This window comes from Eptatretus burgeri, chromosome 2 (genome assembly GCF_056783735.1).
Source record: "Eptatretus burgeri isolate ZD-2024b chromosome 2, Ebu_testis_v1, whole genome shotgun sequence".
NCBI lineage: Eukaryota > Metazoa > Chordata > Myxini > Myxiniformes > Myxinidae > Eptatretus > Eptatretus burgeri.
In genome coordinates this window covers 139,749,043-139,767,093 of record NC_140962.1, presented here as the reverse complement: position 1 = coordinate 139,767,093, position 18,051 = coordinate 139,749,043, and the positions used below count along the sequence as shown (strand labels likewise).

The following is an 18,051-nucleotide window of genomic DNA, read 5'->3' as shown; positions in this document are numbered from 1 at the left end:
CGCTTTCACTCATTCATTCGTTCCTCGGTGTAATTCATTCGTTCCTCGGTGTAATTCATTCATTCGTTTCTCGGTGTAATTCATTCATTCGTTCCTCGGTGTAACTCATTCGTTCCTCGGTGTAATTCATTCCAAGGACTGACAGGACATGACGTCGAGGAGTCGTCAACCAAGCAAAGTCTCTCAGAGTCTCGACGTTTATTGGTGTAAATTCACATGTAAAGGTCAAATGAACAGAACAAACATTGAATTGTAAATATTCGGATATTTATTGATGAAACAGATTTACAAATGATCACGTGTTGTAATTTTGTTGAGTTTTGATTGTCCAAGATATCTTTCAATCAGTCAATCTACGTCACAATGGAATGAGCAAAGCTGAACAACCACGGTGTGTTCAGTTCCCAAGCAGCTTGCTAGCGCTTGCCAAGCCTGCCGTTCCATGTGGACGGTTTTGAGTGGAGTGCTTTCTTGAGTGCTTCAACGTCCGTCCACAGAATGAGAAAATCAAGTTTGGTTTAATAAAGAAATCCGTCTCCACTTAACACTTAATCGTTTTTTTCTTGAATAAATATTTTGAAACGGATATTTTAACGATTTGTTTTTGATGTGTTTGTATTCTTAGTCCATGGGCCCAGGGCAGAAATTCCACTTGTTGGTACTATCTCAGGGAACCAATCCTAGTTTTTTTTGTTGGTGTATATATATATATATATATATATATCACATTTTGATGTGATAACCATTGCAGACTGGCAGCTTATTGGTAGTTATCATCTCTGGAATGTGCCCACCCTCCGCATCATGAAAGCAAAAAGGAAAACTCAGAAACATTCACTAATGATGCAATTGGTGTTTCCACATGGGGCGAGAATGAACTGCAAACCACAAATACATGTCTGAAATGCTTTATTTATACCATCCGAATAATCCTTTCTGTCATTCCTGAAGGCAGAATTTGTTTTATGGCAGAAAAGGGTGAACAATAGGGTCTATCAAAATGTTGTTGATTACTGATTTTCAGTCCATTTTAATTTATAATATTGTCACACAAGTTCCCTGGGTCGTGATACTGAACCGCAGTAGCCCACAACATGCAGATGTTGAATGAGGAAAACATTTATGAACATTTTACAAGTTTTTCCTACAGTTAAAGGAATTGCCCTTCCCCTACCCGAGTTCCAACAAGCGTCCAAAATGTGAAATTTACGGATAACCCAAATTTCACCACGCTGCTGTGTCATGTTTATGCACTATGTTTTACTCATGTATATTTGTAGCCATGAATGTCCTTGTGATTATGCCAAAACATTCACACCATGGATCAGTAGTCTCGTCTTCATCACTGTTATCAGCATCAGAATCCTCGAGGTCTACAACCTCTTCCTCGACATCAGCGGGCTGGTTCCTGCAGGTTTGCAACTTGCACATGTCAGTGCACTTCAGGTTATTGGCAAAGCATGTGCAGTCTGGGAGTTTGCACGACCGTCCACACTTGCAGGAAAGCAGTTGCAACACTGCATCCAGTGCTGGAGAACCCTGCATCCACTCGATGGCCAGCTTCCCGTCAACATCAGTGGTCCATCCACAACCCTTGGGACTTGGAACATAGGGTTGGCATTGCAGACAGCCCCTCCAAATAGCAGCCTGGTAGTTTGCACGGAGGACGTGCATGAAGAGGCAGTCTTCATATGGTGGAAGCTGACTGGACTTTATCTCTCCAAGTCTGGCACAGAAGAGTTGACATCGGAGTTCATTGACTTTCGTGGTGTTGGTAGACGGCACGTACCTGTGGCAGGTGACCTCTTGCAGCTTCTGAAAGAGCTCGGTGGAGACTTCCCATGAATGACCGAGCTGATGGAAGGCCTCTTGGTCGGTCTTATCCGACTTAATTTGCTTCAGGGTGCCCATCTTTCCCCGGCCTGCAGAGGCACTGACTGTATCACAACCGGAGAACACGTGCAGTCCAACCAGGGCATCACAGACACTGTCTCCCATCGATCTAGCAAGCTTGTCAATGTCTAGGAACCGTGTGCGGGTTTGCGTACAACACTTCTGAGACACGGGCCATGGGATGTCCTTATTGAAGGCAAGACACAGCACGAGGACATCTGTATCTTCGGCAGTGATCACCACAGCCTTGTACACAGCCTCTGCTGCATGCAGAAGCATTCGGGTGTCGGCTTCCTCCTGCGTGGACTTCAGCTCTGCCACTTCCTCCCAGTGGTCCTTGGTTTTTTTTTTTGGTTTTTTTTTATTTCCCCCAAAACGTCAATATCTCAGAATGGTAAAATGGTAAAAATGCAAAATACATGCACGAAGCTGCTCTTCTGGAACGGTTATCACATATTGAAATAATCATATAGTCCCTACCATTAACTTAGTAGCCCTAAAGTTTGGTTTCCTCAGATGGTACCGATATATGCCTGGGCCCATGGACGATGGTTACCACAATCATAACAGAGAAGTTTTTCATAAAATTCCACGACACTCGTCTCAACACTCCACCAAAGCAGATTCCGAATTGATGGTGGCAAGAAAGGTTACATCTATTAGAGCATGTTTGAGTGTGCAAGGGTAAACTTCTTAATGATGGAACACACACTGATTGAAACTGAACACCATCAATGAAACAATGTAAGGATTACATCATCTGATCCAATTCATCGTAACATGCGGTGGACATTTACAATCATTGTATATCAATAGAGACCAACATTGTGCTCGTTTCCTGCTTTATCATGTTTTGTTGTCAGGTTATAACATGAGATTGTTCCATATGTTCGCTGTTCCTTCCCCAGGTTGCTGTGAAGTGCATGGAGAGAAATAATTGGCAAATGGTGAGTTTATGGGAATGGGGTGAATGTAGGACCATTTACATGGAACCCCACCGGCCATTGGGACTATACAGGCTGTTTGTGACGTTTAAACCCACACGTAATCATGTGAGAATCTACAGAGGTAACGGAAATGGCAGCAAAATGGTGGATGTTCCTGAGTGTCCTCCAGAAAGATCATCAGTTTCGATATTTGGGATTCCTGTTCCCCGAGGCTCCTCAGCATCTCCTTCTGTAAATTTTTAACTGATTCACTTACTTTATATGAGATGAATTAAAGTCTTGAAAAAATGATTGCCTTTTATTGACAAGTTTAATCCATTTTTTTTTGTTTTTCAGCTCTCTGATGAAGGGAGAATGTTACTGCAGGTTGATCATCCAAACATTGGTGAGTGTGTGCATTGCACCCTTTCCTTGAGCTTTTACATCGATTTTGGTGATGGCTCTGACTCGTGCAGTTTGTTCTCATTGTTTCTTAACACAGCACAGGTATTGCTGAGTCGTCGAGACTGGAAACCCAATGAATGACAGAGCAAATGTTCACACAGTTTGAGGAACCATTGACCCACAATCTATAATAATAAATGTCAGTGTGTGTCCATAAGTTCGTCAACCCGTCTCCTCCATAATTCCAAAACCATGAAACCTTGCGGCCCCAAACTTTGCATGCACACGAAGGGATCTCGGAGGGAGTACATTAATGAAAATTGGGTGTTTGGGTTAATTTAAACACCCCTTTGAAGATAATTGATGAGGTAAACACTGAATATCACAACAAAATAAGCCTTACAAAAATAGTGGTGCGCCATCTTGGTCATCCCTCTGTCAGCTCACAAGAGTCTGAAGCCGCCATATTTTTTGTCCTGCTCAACAACGCCTCGACTTGGAATAGGCTGCAACAATTTGTTAACGGAAAGTTTTTTTTTTCTCACTTTCCTCACTCACATTACATTGAATGTCTGATCATCAAACCTCCAAATCAATGGATTCATGGCAATGCTTGTGAACGCCCAGAGATGGCAGCGTTCATGGCTTTATTTAATTAATGCACATGACATAAGCTCAAGAATCTCTTAATCCCAACCGAATTTCAAAATTTAAACTTCTTTATTGATTTCAACAACAGTTTTGATTGCTAAAAAAAGTGTTCACTTGTCCACTTCGGACATCGCTTGACATTCCAGTCGTCTCCGGATTCATGGTGATGACAACACTGATCGGCAATCGCTTGCTTCGTCAACCATGACTCATCAACCGTTTCACTGGAGTGCTTGCTTGAGTGCTTAAGCCACTTGGGGAGCACTCTGCAATACTCGCAGTGTCACTGAATATATCGATCACCTTATACACAGTTGAGGGCTCATTCGTCTGCGTTTTGGCCGTACATTGTCTCCAGCGGATTGTCGGGTGGTGATTCATTCGCTGAAAATGTGAAATTTTATTTTTCACCACATTTCCCCGATTTGTACCATCTTCTTTCATTACAGGACCCTTCACTTCAGCAGAGATAAATACCTATAAAAACACTGTTTTGTTTTTAAAAGTTTCTTCAACTGTTTCGTTGCATTTCTTGCTTCAGTGGTTTTGGCATTTGGTGAGCGCTCTTCAAGCTTTGATGGTGATCTGTCGGCTCAGTTCTGTTTGGGGACATTTCCGGAGGGAGGAAGCGAAATATATGAGATGATTACAATGAGTAAAAAATGTTTTTAGTTTTTATACAAAGCAGTGAATTGCCACATCACGGCAGGAGAGCTGAGAGATACGCACGCTCTCACTCTTAACTGTTAGTGGTTAACAGTGGTTAACAGGTTAACAGTGGTTTTATATGGAACCTGGTGGTTAAAAAGAAGATGTTGCTGTTTGGGCACATTTAATCACCCTTGCCTACCCCTCCCCTAACGTTTTGTTCTCTTCCCTGCCCCCATGCCACCTTCCCTTCCCCTCACCCTGCCTTCCATCTCTTCAAACTGCCTTCCCTTCCCCTACCCTCACGCTTACCTGGACCCAAACCCCTCCCCTCCCCACCCGCCTTACCCTTCCATCTTCCCGCGGTTTCCGCATGCTGTGTTCAGGTGCTGTTTTATCGTATCCCATCCTTTCTCTTTCTCCCTCCTCCCTCCCCTTTTCCCCGTCTCTCCTCTCCCTCTCTCTCTTTCCCTCCCTCCACCATCCCCTCTCTCCCATCTCTCCTTACCCCGTCCCACTTGATCTCCCCTCAGTAACGTAACGGGTTGTATTTGCTGGTATTAAATAAACGACACAAAAGGTAACATGGATCAACGAAGTCTCGTGTTCTGATGACCTGTTTCAACATTGTTTTCATTTGTTCCATCCCGCTGTCCCTGTGCAGTGAAAGTGTTTCGTTTTCAAGTTTTGAGTGACTGCGCAGCCTTAACAATGGAGTTTGTTGATGGGGGTAAGGCTTTTTCAATCCTCCTTCTGTTATGTGGTGATGTTTGTGTTCATTATCTCACATTTGAACATCGTAATCAATTTAAAATCTGTAATAATTTCCCCGTGCACACAAAGTGAAAAGCGGGGTTAAGCATTTGGTCCATGTCCGTCCATCTGTCTGTCTCATCAGTTTATGATCATCATTTATGACGGAGGAACAAATCATTTAAATTGAATGTTTTATTTTGAACACGAATCTGAACATCAATGTGAAGACAAGTCTGTCGTTTTGTTTCACGTTGGCTCTGAATTTGTTCCGATCACACATGTGTAGAGAGGAGTGAGATGATCTTTTTTACTCTGCCGTCCTGCCTGGCACTTGAACAAAATTGAAAATCATTCCAAACAGTAAACTTAGTGTTTTTAAGGACATGATGAAGGACACAAACAAAAGGTCACAAACTGATATAACATGTCAGACAGGATGATGTAATTGATACTCGGTAAAATGGTGGTGTAATCCAGAATTAATCATTTTATCCACCTTTAAACCTCTCTGAACCTTGATTGGAATTGAATTGTATATTTGTAACGCTGTAGAATGCAAATTGTCTTCATAATACTTCCAAGAACCTGCTCTATAAACATGATACATAGCATGAGGGCACGGCATGTGAGAGGTGCAGTATCGGGGGTGAAGAAGAGACCGTCACATGGCTGTGTCCGAAGCCGATTGATGCTGCATTCTATGGTGATCAATGAAGCCTCCATCTTCTATACTGTGACTCAATGTCGTCTTATTTCAGTGTTTAAGTGTGATGTGTAAGACTGCTTCAGGAGTGTTAAACTTGCAGATTTTAAAACGATCTTTCAAATCATTATTTTATTAAAATTAAGAAAAGACTTGAACACGACAGGGGATAATTATGTTCTGTGAACTCACTCGTTTTAGTGAGTTATTTCTGCACAATTGTATCTAAAGTTCACGATATAAGTTTTTGGATGACACAAAGAAATGAGAACAGCACTCTGTAGAGGACATACCGACGCCAGGCTGAACCGTTTACTATTTTTATTCCAATGATCGGACGGATCTTCATCCGGAACTAAACCAAAATTGAATCGGCTTGTTCTTGTCACCTCCCCAACTCATTCACGAAGTCTTGTCCCAATTCATCCAAAACTTGTTGAGATATCGTTCAATGTCTATGTTATTTCTATCCTTATTATATCACTCAATGGTGAAAAATCACTTAATATATTATCACTTCCTTGTATATGCCTTGTATTTATTTGTTTCTGTGAAGTCTCATGATGAGTTTTGTTTGCAGAAACGCTCCATGATTTCGTCTCTCGAAATGACCCTCTGTCTGAACAATTCGCGTGGCCGATAATGTACCAGGTGAGTGAATCGTGTTCACAAGTGTGATTCACATGTCCGGTTTGAAATGTTGTATTGAACAGGAAACAACATACTTGTGAACGAGTTTGATCTTTAATTTCAAAAGGAATCTCATCATGTGCTTTTGAACTTTTCCAGACTGTTTCTGCACTTGCACACATCCATGATCAGAACATTGTGCATTCTGACATAAAGGTAAGAATCCAGACACCGGGATGTTTTTTTTCTCGGTTCATTTCATGATTGTATTTTCATCACATAATTCGCAGACTTTTTTTCTCAAATCTCCGATTCTTACACACACAGAAATTTACAAAACTGGAGTTCATATGTTGAACATACAGACGTTACTTTTAACAACTGGAACGTCTGGAAGTTCACCATTCATCAATGTCACCTGAACATTGAAATTTCATTTTCATTAATCTTTGCAGATTGAGTGGAACATTTTCACTCGTAATATAAATCTCGTATTTCGTGGTGCTGCGTTTCAACAGGAATTCATTAAATAAACTTCAATATTCTTTGGGGCTGGAAGGGTGCCCTCGAGATTCCGATATTTAGCCTCTGAGTCATCTCGCCTGGGTTTGAATTCTGACCCAGGTCTAAACTCTCATCGCGGTGTTTCACAAGCATGGTGATTCATCAATGTACAGGCCATCCCTCAGATGCACGTTAAACTGGGGGTCCCGTCTGCTGCCATTAGTTGGTGGTCGTTAAAGATCCTATGGTGTCCTTCAGGGAGAGTGGGCGATTCCTTGAGGAATATTGTGCATTGTTCATCCAACCAGATCCACTTCTTCAAGTCTGACCAATTCTGAGTGTTCATCACATGTTGATCGATCATTTCAAAATTCGAGTTTTTATTCGCTGGATTTTATAACTTGAAGTATTCAGGGGATCAGGAATGAAACTTCCTGCAGTAATGTTATTTGGAAGTGAAAATGATCATATTTCACATGAAAATTCACCAATTCTCTGAATGTATTTTGATATTTGTCGATAAAAACATGCGGAGGCGTCTGCTTTCCTCTCCACTATGGCCTTAGTTCTTTCCTCTCACTATGGCCTCTTACGAAAGCTTGAGGAACGTTTTAAACATTCAGTGTGCTGATATTTAATGAAAATCTGACACCACAGTGAAGTAGCATGGTATGAGTACAGGCATTTTCGCAGAAATATTTGGTCAACCTTGCTCAAATTGCAACAAAAGCAAACTCAACAGATTTTGATTCCTGGATGTGTCCTCAGTGACAGAAAAACAGTCCTAAAGGATCCTCTGGGGGGAAAGTCCTGAAATCATGGAAATGCAATATGGCCGCCACCCGGCTTCGGGGAAAATGAGAAAATTGTAAAGATTGATATTTTAAAATGTAAATATATGTTTTTCTGCATTATAATTGTTTCTAGTTATGATCAGTATATTGCTATACAAGTATGATTATAAAAAAGTGAAATGTATTACAAATTTCAGTTACAAATTAGTTAGACATAATTACAAATTACAGCTTTTTTGTCGAAAAATGTCAATTTTTTGACCCGAAATTTTTTTTTTTTTAACATGACACTGATTTTGGCTCCTGGACAAAAAAAAAAAATAAGAAACGTTGAAGACACAAGATGAAATCAAGTCTCTGGCAATACAATATAATTATGTAAATCATTGAAACATGACAAAATTCACAATCCCACTCGAGGCAATCACATCTGCCTGACTAAGGTTTCAAAATGAAAATGAAAATTCGCATTAAACTCAGAAACTACATCCATTATAAACTTACTATACATGTTGAGAAAAATCAAGCGTATTAAAGTAAGAACTCGACAATGTCGTCGTCATCCTCATCATTGTCACATGGAGTGTTTGTGCAGCCAGAGCCCCTGCAGCTTCAACAAGATGGAGTGCACTCGATGTTGCGCTTCTTGCATGTGCATCTCATGGTGCTACATTCAGCATGGCAGTTGCACCTAATGACACGTAACATCTTTCAAGAGCTGGAGCTGTTGATGTCTGAAGTGGCACAAAACCCTCGTCACACTTCTGCCAACCCCAGTCTGTGGAAGAAGTATGCAAGTCTGACGTCTTAAAATGAATCAAAGACCACCTTCAGAAGCATTCCGAGTCTGCAAAGATATCTTCCAGAACTTCAGCGCTCTGGGTTCAGTATATGGACATGCTAGACATTCTACGCAAATACATCTGGGCAGAGTGCACTGGGAACTGGGCACTACATCTTCAGGTCATCCAGGAAATGTTGCCTTACCTGGCAGCCTCGGGCCACAACCTGCATGCCAAATCTGCGAGGGTGTATCTGCAGCAGATGTCCAACCTCAAAACTCAATATCCCATTGTCCAACAACGTTTTGATGAGGGGTTCCTTGTGGTTCGACAAAGTGATCGCCTGTGGGCAGGTCTTTCATCTGACCGGATCATCAAACAAGTTCTGATGAGAAGTTTGAAGACCAGCGGGGGGCTCATACAAGGGCGAGGAATGACAGAGAAACAACGGCTGGTATGGCTACTATCAATGCCTGCCTGTGCAGAAATAAACCAGGCAATGCAGGAGCTCACAGGTGTGAACTACAACACTGGAGAGCAGAAGAAGGACATGGCCAAGGCAAGACAATCTCGTGACTGGAAGGACACACTCTCAGCTCTTCAGTATTTACATGAACGGAATCCATTCAGTAGTGATCCATGTCTGAGGAACATTGCCACTGGAGTTCAAGCACACCCCACCATCAATGTCGATACACCACATGCTGTAGGAGCCAAAATATTGAAATCTATGGATGGGAAAACACCTGCCGAGTACATATTTAAGAGGAAAGATCAAGTTGTCACCCTCGGCATGAAGTCATCTGTCAAGATTGATGGAGAGCAAGTCCAGGTTGACCCACAACTCCTCTTCCAGAGACTGATCACTGTTGCACAGACAGCAGAAGAACTGGGGTCGGCCTTCAAATATGAACTGTGCAGCGATCCAACCTGCCCTCTTTGATTCCTCTCTTCAGCTCCGAGAAGCACACAAGCCAGTCTTTGCTGATGCCATCTGGGATCTTCTTGGATCCGATGTCCCAGCCAATATCCCCAATGATGGGCAACAGTATGTTTTGGATGGCGGAGCACTTGTTCAAAGCATTCCATGGTCTCGTGGATCTACATACAGAGACATATGCCACCAGTACACTGACTATGTAACGAAGAAGTACGGAGATGCCAGAGTCGTGTTTGATGGTTATGAGAGTACCAACACGAAGGACATGACACACCAGAGACGGTCTAAAGGGAATACTGGCACGACTGTGACATTTACAGCTGACATGCGTCTCACAATGAAGAAGGAACAGTTTCTTGCCAAGTGACAGAATAAACAGTGATTCATTTTTATGTTGAGTGAAGAGCTTCAGAAGAAGAACTGTGAGACACACCATGCCTCAGGGGATGCTGATCTCCTGATTGTACTGAAGGCCGTGCAGTCTGCTACTGTCACCAACACTGTGTTAGTTGGTGATGACACAGATCTCCTCGTCCTCCTATGCTACCATGCAAGCTTAGAATCCCATCACCTCTTCTTTTGTCCCAAGCCATAGAAGAACACGAAGAAGCCTTGCATCTGGAACATCAAGGCTACAAAGAAAATGATTGGTTCACACATATGCAAGCACATACTGTTTCGACATGCAGTTCTTGGGTGCGACACGACATCTCGTCTTCAAGGGATTGGAAATGGAGCTTCTCTCAAAAAGTTCAAAGCAAACAACACATTCCGTGACCAGGCCAAAGTTTTTGATACAAATCCAGCTTCCGTATGTGATGAGGCAGATGCAGGAGAAAAAACATTGGTGATAATCTACAACGGAAAGTCAACTGACACCCTGGACACCCTCCGGTATCAGCGGTACTGGGACAAGGTGGCTGGGAGCTCCTCTCATGTGCAACCACAGACGTTACCACCATCATCGGAAGCAGCAAAGTATCACAGCCTGCGCGTGATTCTGCAAGTCCAAGAATGGAAGGGATGTGCAGATGAACTTCTTCCGACAGACTGGGGTTGGTAGAAGTGTGACGAGGGTTTTGTGCCACTTCAGACATCAACAGCTCCAGCTCCTGAAAAGATGTTACGTGTCATTAGGTGCAACTGCCAGGCTGAATGTCGCACCATGAGATGCACATGCAAGAAGCACAACATCGAGTGCACTCCAGCTTGTGGAAGCTGCAGGGGCTCTGGCTGCACAAACACTCCATGTGACAATGATGAGGAAGACGACGACATTGTCGAGTTGTAAATTTAATACGCTTGATTTTTCTCAACATGTATAGTAAGTTTATAATGGATGTAGTTTCTGAGTTTAATGCAAATTTTCATTTTCATTTTGAAACCTTCGTCAGGCAGATGGAATTGCCCGGAGTGGAATTGTGAATTTTGTCATGTTTCAATGATTTACATAATTATATTGTTTTGCCAAAGACTTGATTTCATCTTGTGTCTTCAACATTTCTTTTTTTTTTTTGGTCCAGGAGCGAAAATCAAGATCGGGTAAATATTTTTTTTTCGGGACAAAAATTGTCATTTTTGGACAAAAAAGCTATAATGTTTAATTTTACCCTCAATACATTTCACTTTTTAAGAATTATTCTTGTATATCAATACACTGAACAAAATTAGAAACAATTACAATGCAGAAAAACATATATTTACGGATTAAAATATCAATCTTTACAATTTTCTAATTTTCCCTGAAACCGGGTGGTGGCCATATTGGATTTCCATGATTTCAGGACTTTCCCCCAGGAGGATCCCATAGGAATTTTTTTCTATCACTGAGGACATATCCAGGAATCAAAATCTGTTGAGTTTACTTTTGTTGCAATTTGTGGGAGGTCATCCGACATTTTGACTGTCCTATATGTACATTAAAATTTATGAGTGTCATTTTAAACCTTGCAGCTGCAGGTGAGATACCCTGTAAATCCACCTTCTTCTTTCATATACAGCACAAGGCTGCAGGGTAGCATCATGACTGAGGACATGGCTGTGCCACTGATTGAATCCCTCCCCTCTGTAGGTTGGGGCAGGAATTTGTAATTTGTTCAGGGTGCAGCGATAGCTCAACTACACTTTGTGAAGGACACCGTGGGTCTTTGTGTTCACCAATGAAGTCCGACAGATGAGATTGATGTTTAATGACAGTCCGAAGTACGGCACACATATTGATGAATCATTCTGCCAGTGAAATACTGGGATGACATTTGAAAGCTGGGTCAGGATTCAAACCCAGGCTCCGCAACGTAGAGGCAAGTGTGCGTACCTCTAGGCCATCCTGTCAGCTTGAAAATCCAACTGTGGGTGATATCTACTTTTATCCTTCATCAGATAGATCTTGAGCTCAAACAAGTTTCAGAATTGTGAAATTCTTTTTTTAAAGTGTCATGTTGTCAGCACTTTGGACAATAATCTGTGCAAATTTATTAAATTAAAGAACTGACAACATAGCTCAGAGGTAACAATACATCCAATTGATCTGACATCCAGGCAGCTTTGATCACGGACTGAAGTGGATCCACGTTCACACAATCAACCCAATTCTCTGCCAGAAGTGTTTCATCACCGAGGTGCTGTGATGTCAGAGGAGAACTCAACCGAGCTGCACCATCTGCCAACTCTTACTTATCGATGTGAAAGATGCCACACAACCTTTTGAAAAGTGTTGGCGAAATTCCAATTTTCTGACATGGTTTTGGCCCGCTTTAGCAACACCCAGTGACAGAGAATCTCTGGGTTATGTCTGTTTGTAGTTTGTTATGTCGTCATCTTTGTGCCATGATTTTTACAAATTGATATTATACCACTTTAACAAAGCCATCTCTGTTTTTATCCTCTCTCCAGCCCGAAAACCTGCTTTATAGCCAACAAGGGGTACTGAAAGTGGCTGACTTCGGTCTTGCCAGGTGTTTTGTCCCGGGTGAGCGGCTTAAAGGAAAAGTTGGGACAATATCGTTTGCGGCTCCCGAAATCCTGAGGGGGGGAGAATATGAAGGTCCACCTGTTGATGTTTGGGCAAGTGGAATCATGCTGCACTGCTTGTTGACGAAAAAATATCCCTTTTCGAACACAGAATTACTGGTGAGCATTTCTACATTTCCTCTCATCATCATTTTTATCATTACCCTCATGAATGTTGTGACTTAAATTTTTTTTGTTTTGTTGCTTCTGACCTCTCCCCTTCTCTCATCCTCAAAATTCCTCTGAAACATCTCCCCTCTCTCACCTCCCTTGATTTATTTTTCACTTATCCATCCAAACCCCTTTCTTCCGTTGATTAATTTTTATTTTCTTCAATTGGACATCTCTGCATTCCCTTCCCCTCCCTTTCCCCCTCTCCTTTATTTGCAAAAAAGAGCTTCTGTTCATTTGCCAGAAATATTTTTCTGACATTGACATTGATTGGAAATGTAAATGATCCCCAACACCCTCTTATGGTGGTTCAAAATATAAAGATGATACAGAAGCCACAACCACGCTGGCTGTACACCGCACCTCCCCACCTCCTAAATGTCACCGACCCATTTCCTTTCTCCTTTATGTTGTTACGGACATGGGTCAGAAAACTTTGAAAGCCCAACGTGTCCATCAAAACACCACGAACACCGTCTCCAACACTCACCTCCGGCTGTATCTTTGTGCCCAGGGTTGTCTTACCGTACTTGTGAGATGAATGAAACAGATGGGGAACCGCGACTGTGACTGTGCAATGACGACTAATTGACCGAGCGAATGAGTGTTACACGCCACACGTTCTCGTGTATCAGACGAATTATTCACTTGGTCCAATCCCAGGAGCGCTATTTCAGATCAAACCCCAGCAGTCAAAAAGTCATGATACGATATCACGTCCTTCATTAATATGTTACACAAGCAGAAAATTGGTGGGAGAAATGGTGTTTTGGTAATTCAAATGGGGAAATGGTGAGAGACTTCAGGAAAGGCAAGGAAAGCTTCTTCTTCTTCTTCCTCTTTGGGCTTGCTCCCGTTAGGGGTCGCCACAGCGGACCAACCCTTCTCCATTTTGCTCTCTCCTCCACATCTTCCATTGACACTCCAACCACCCGCATGTCCGCCCTCAACGCATCCATGAACCTCTTCTTTGGCCTTCCTCTTCTCCTCCTACCTGGCGGCTCCATCTTCAACATCCTTCTCCCAATATACTCCGTTTCCCTCCTGTGCACATGTCCAAACCATCTCAATCTCGCCTCTCTCACTTTGTCTCCAAACCGTCCTTCCTGCGCTGTCCCTCTAATATACTCATTTCTTATCCTATCCATCCTTGTCACTCCCAACGAGAATCGCAGCATCTTTAACTCTGCCACCTCCAGCTCCGCTTCCTGTCTTTTTGTTAGTGCCACCGCCTCCAAACCATACAACATAGCTGGTCTCACTAGCGTCTTATATACTTTCCCCTTCACTCTTGCAGCTACCCTTCTGTCACAAATCACTCCTGCAACTCTTCTCCACCCACTCCATCCTGCCTGCACTCTCTTTTTCACTTCTCTCCCACACTCTCCGTTACTTTGGACAGTTGATCCCAAGTATTTAAACCAATCCACCTTCCCCACCTCAACTCCTTGCAACCGCACCATACCACCACCCTCCCTCTCATTTACGCACATGTACTCCGTCTTACTCCTACTGACTATCATTCCCCTTCTCTCCAGTGCGTACCTCCACCTCTCAAGGCTCGATTCAGCCTGCTCCCTACTCTCCCTACAGATCATGATGTCATCCGCGAACATCATAGTCCATGGAGACTCCAGTCTGATCTCGTCCATCAACCTGTCCATCACCATTGCAAACAGGAAAGGGCTCAGAGTCGATCCTTGGTGCAATCCCTCTTTTACCTTAAACCGGTCCATCATTCCTACCGCACACCTCACCACTGTCACACTGTCCTCATACATATCCTGCACGATCCTCACATACTTCTCCACCACTCCCGACTTCCTCATACAATGCCACAACTCCTCTCTTGGCACCCTATCATAAGCTTTCTCTAAATCCACAAACACACAATGTAACTCCTTCTGGCCTTCCCTCTACTTCTCCATCAACATTCTCAACTGTGTGGCTTAACAACTTTATCCCTCTGTAATTTCCACAGCTCTGCACATCACCCTTATTCTTGAAAATCGGAACCAGTACACTTAATCTCCACTCCTCCGGCATCCTCTCACTTTCCAAGACTTTATTAAACAATCTGGTTAACAACCTCACTGCCATCTCTCCTAAGCACTTCCATGCCTCTACTGGTATACCATCTGGGCCAACCGCCTTTCCACTCTTCATCTTCTTCATAGCAGTCCTCACTTCATCCTTACTGATCCACCCCACTTCCAGATTCACTTTCTCCACCTCTTCCAACCTTCTCTCTCTCTCATTTTCTTCATTCATCAGCTCCTCAAAGTACTCCGTCCACCTTCTCAACACACTCTCCTCGCTCGTTAGCACATTCCCATTTGCGTCCTTTATCACCCTAACCTGCAGCACAGCCTTCCCAGCTCGGTCCCTCTGTCTTGCCAATCGGTATAAATCCTTTTCCCCTTCTTTTGTATCCAACTTCTCATACAGCTCGTCATATGCCTTTTCCTTGGCCTTTGCCACCTCTCTTTTTGCCTTTCGCCGCCACTCCTTGTACTCCTGCCTACTTTCTTCATGTCTCTGACTATCCCACTTCTTTTTCGCCAACCCCTTCTTCCTTATACTTTCCTGTACTTCCTCATTCCACCACCAAGTCTCCTTATCTTCCTTCCTCTGTCCAGATGTCACACCAAGTACCTTCCTTGCTATCTCCCTCACAACTTCTGCTGTCGTTGCCCAATCATCCCACCCATCTTTACCACCATCCAACGCTTGTCTCACCTCCTCCCTAAATTTCACGCAACAGTCTTCCTCCTTCAGCTTCCACCATCTGGTCCTTGGTTCAGCCCTCACTCTCTTCCTCAACCTCACCTCTAAAGTCATCCTACAGATCACCAATCAATGCTGTCGAGCTACACTCTCCCCTGCCACAACCTTACAGTCACTAATCTCTTTCAGGTTGCATCTCCTGCTTAAGATGTAATCCACCTGTGTGAACTTTCCTCCACTCTTGTATGTCACCCTGTGTTCCTCCTTCTTCTTGAAATACGTATTTTCCACTGCCATTTCCATTCTTTTTGCAAACTCTACCACCATTTGCCCTTCCACATTTCTCTTGTTGAGACCCTACCTCCCCATCACCTCCTCATCCTCTTTATTCCCTTCCCCAACATGTCCATTGAAATCTGCTCCAATCACCACTCTTTCATCCTTGTATACACTCTCCACCACTTCATCTAACTCACTCCAGAAATCTTCTTTATATTCCATCTCACACCCCATATGTGGGGCATATGCACTGATGACATTCATCATCACCCCTTCAATTTCCAACTTCACACTCATCACTCGGTCAGACACTCTCCTCACCTCCAATACCCTCTTGACATAATCTTCCTTCAGGATTATCCCGACACCATTTCTCCTCCCATCCACACCAGGGTAGAACAGTTTGAAACCACCTCCAATGCTCCTCGCCTTACTCCCCATCCACTTGGTCTCTTGTACACACAGTATGTCCACCTTTCTTCTCTCCATCATATCAGCCAACTCTCGCCCTTTGCCAGTCATCGTCCCAACATTCAGAGTTCCAACTCTCACCTCCACACTTCTACCCTTCCCCCTCTCCCACTGCCTCCGGACTCGCCTTCCCCGTCTCCTTCTCCTCCTTCGCCCAGCAGCAGCACAATTTCCACTGGTACCCTGCTGACCACCGGTACCGGTGGCGGTCGTTGGTAACCCGGGCCTCGACCGATCCGGTATGGAAATTCGTTTTGTTGTCCGCATAATGACAACAGCATAATGACAACAAAAAGTCATGATACGATATCACGTCCTTCATTAATATGTTACACAAGCAGAAAATTGGTGGGAGAAATGGTGTTTTGGTAATTCAAATGGGGAAATGGTGAGAGACTTCAGGAAAGACAAGGAAAGCTAAATTCAGAAATTTACAGGAACATGTACACGATCTTTTATCCACTGTGCGATATTCCCATCCTTCGATGCCTTAAACAATTACTTTGCACCTTTACGTGAAATGGATCCAGACACCCAAGGAAAGGAAAGAATGCGAGGAAAGGGGGTGAGAAATGATGGTGAGAAAGAAGTAGTGTTGGGTCTTTTACGCACCTCTACACACCTTCTGCAATCCTGTTTGAAGCTGTGGTCAACCTCTGCTCAGGGGTTCAGGTTTGCCTTCCGCACACTCCCTCCTGGACTATTTCCTCCAATCTCTCAGGGTCCCGGTCATGCGGGGGTGGCTGGATGTTCCTTCGATCGAACACGATGGACGGCATGGTTGGCAGGGATCTCGTGCGGTGTATCGAGCTCTTGTGGTGGTCCCGTTGCGACAACAGGATGACGTGAATCTGCGCCGGGTTTGAAGTGTGTGTCAGTGGCTGGGTGAAAGCCATGGAAAGTATGGAAGATGGGAATGGAAAGTCAAAAAGGTCAGAAGAATGTGAAGAAATGAAAGTTGGAAAAGTCAAAACATGAAGAAGTGTCGGGAAAAGTTTTCTTTTGAGTGTGGAAGAGGGTCGGTGAGGGAAGAGCTGTTCAACCCTGTACCCAAAATTCTCTCTCTGTGATTTGTGCATTCCATCCTTAATTTTTCCTTTTCCCACCCCCTCCATTACCCCTCGGCTTCACAACTCTTCATTGGTGCCATTGTCATTGGTCGATTCCTGTCTTTTGACCCAGCAATAGTGCCTGATTGGTGGAGTAAACTTTCCAGATATTTTATTCCAGAAATGGGAGGGGCTCGGAGATTAGTGCTCACCTGTCAGATTGGATGGATAGCTTCCTTTTGGGGGGAGCTGGCACGTGGCCTTAATATTCCCTTCCTTACTCGACCCGATTGTGGATTCTCCTTCTCCACAAATTCTCCACAATTTTTCTGCAAAATGAAGGATGTGGGGACCTCGTGATGTGTCTTTGTGTGCCTTTTATGGGAAATGGTTTGAGATGACGGTGTCAAAGAAGGAAAGAACACGAACTTGGTCTGACTCGCATTCGCTATGCACACCTATCCCCATTAACACGCTATATCTTCATTGGGAACAGAGAGGAAGAGGTTTGGGACAAAAGGTTTTGAGGCATTCAGCCTTCTCACGAGTGGAATCGGCTGTGGTGCCATTTGAAGAGAGGAAAGGGATGGAACGGGAGCATACCCAGAGATAGACTTGAAAAGGTGCCACCAGGTTTTAGAGGAGGGAAACAAGTTTGAAAGTTCATTTTTGAGATTGGACAAATGTTGTTTTCAAGCTCTCCTGAGGGTAAA

General features: G+C 43.5%; 1 protein-coding gene across 6 annotated transcripts in view; it reads left to right on the top strand.

The window, feature by feature from the left end:
* LOC147033325 (5'-AMP-activated serine/threonine-protein kinase catalytic subunit alpha-like) overlaps positions 1-18,051 on the top strand; it is a 51,833-nt gene that overhangs the window by 16,887 nt on the left and 16,895 nt on the right. For all 6 annotated transcript variants that reach the window (XM_085871543.1, XM_085871544.1, XM_085871540.1 and 3 more), the window contains 6 exons: positions 2,802-2,840; positions 3,177-3,225; positions 5,188-5,253; positions 6,563-6,633; positions 6,772-6,828; positions 12,525-12,761. In XM_085871543.1, the coding sequence (XP_085727669.1) occupies positions 2,802-2,840; positions 3,177-3,225; positions 5,188-5,253; positions 6,563-6,633; positions 6,772-6,828; positions 12,525-12,761 (519 nt within the window). The remainder of the gene's footprint in view (positions 1-2,801; positions 2,841-3,176; positions 3,226-5,187; positions 5,254-6,562; positions 6,634-6,771; positions 6,829-12,524; positions 12,762-18,051) is intronic.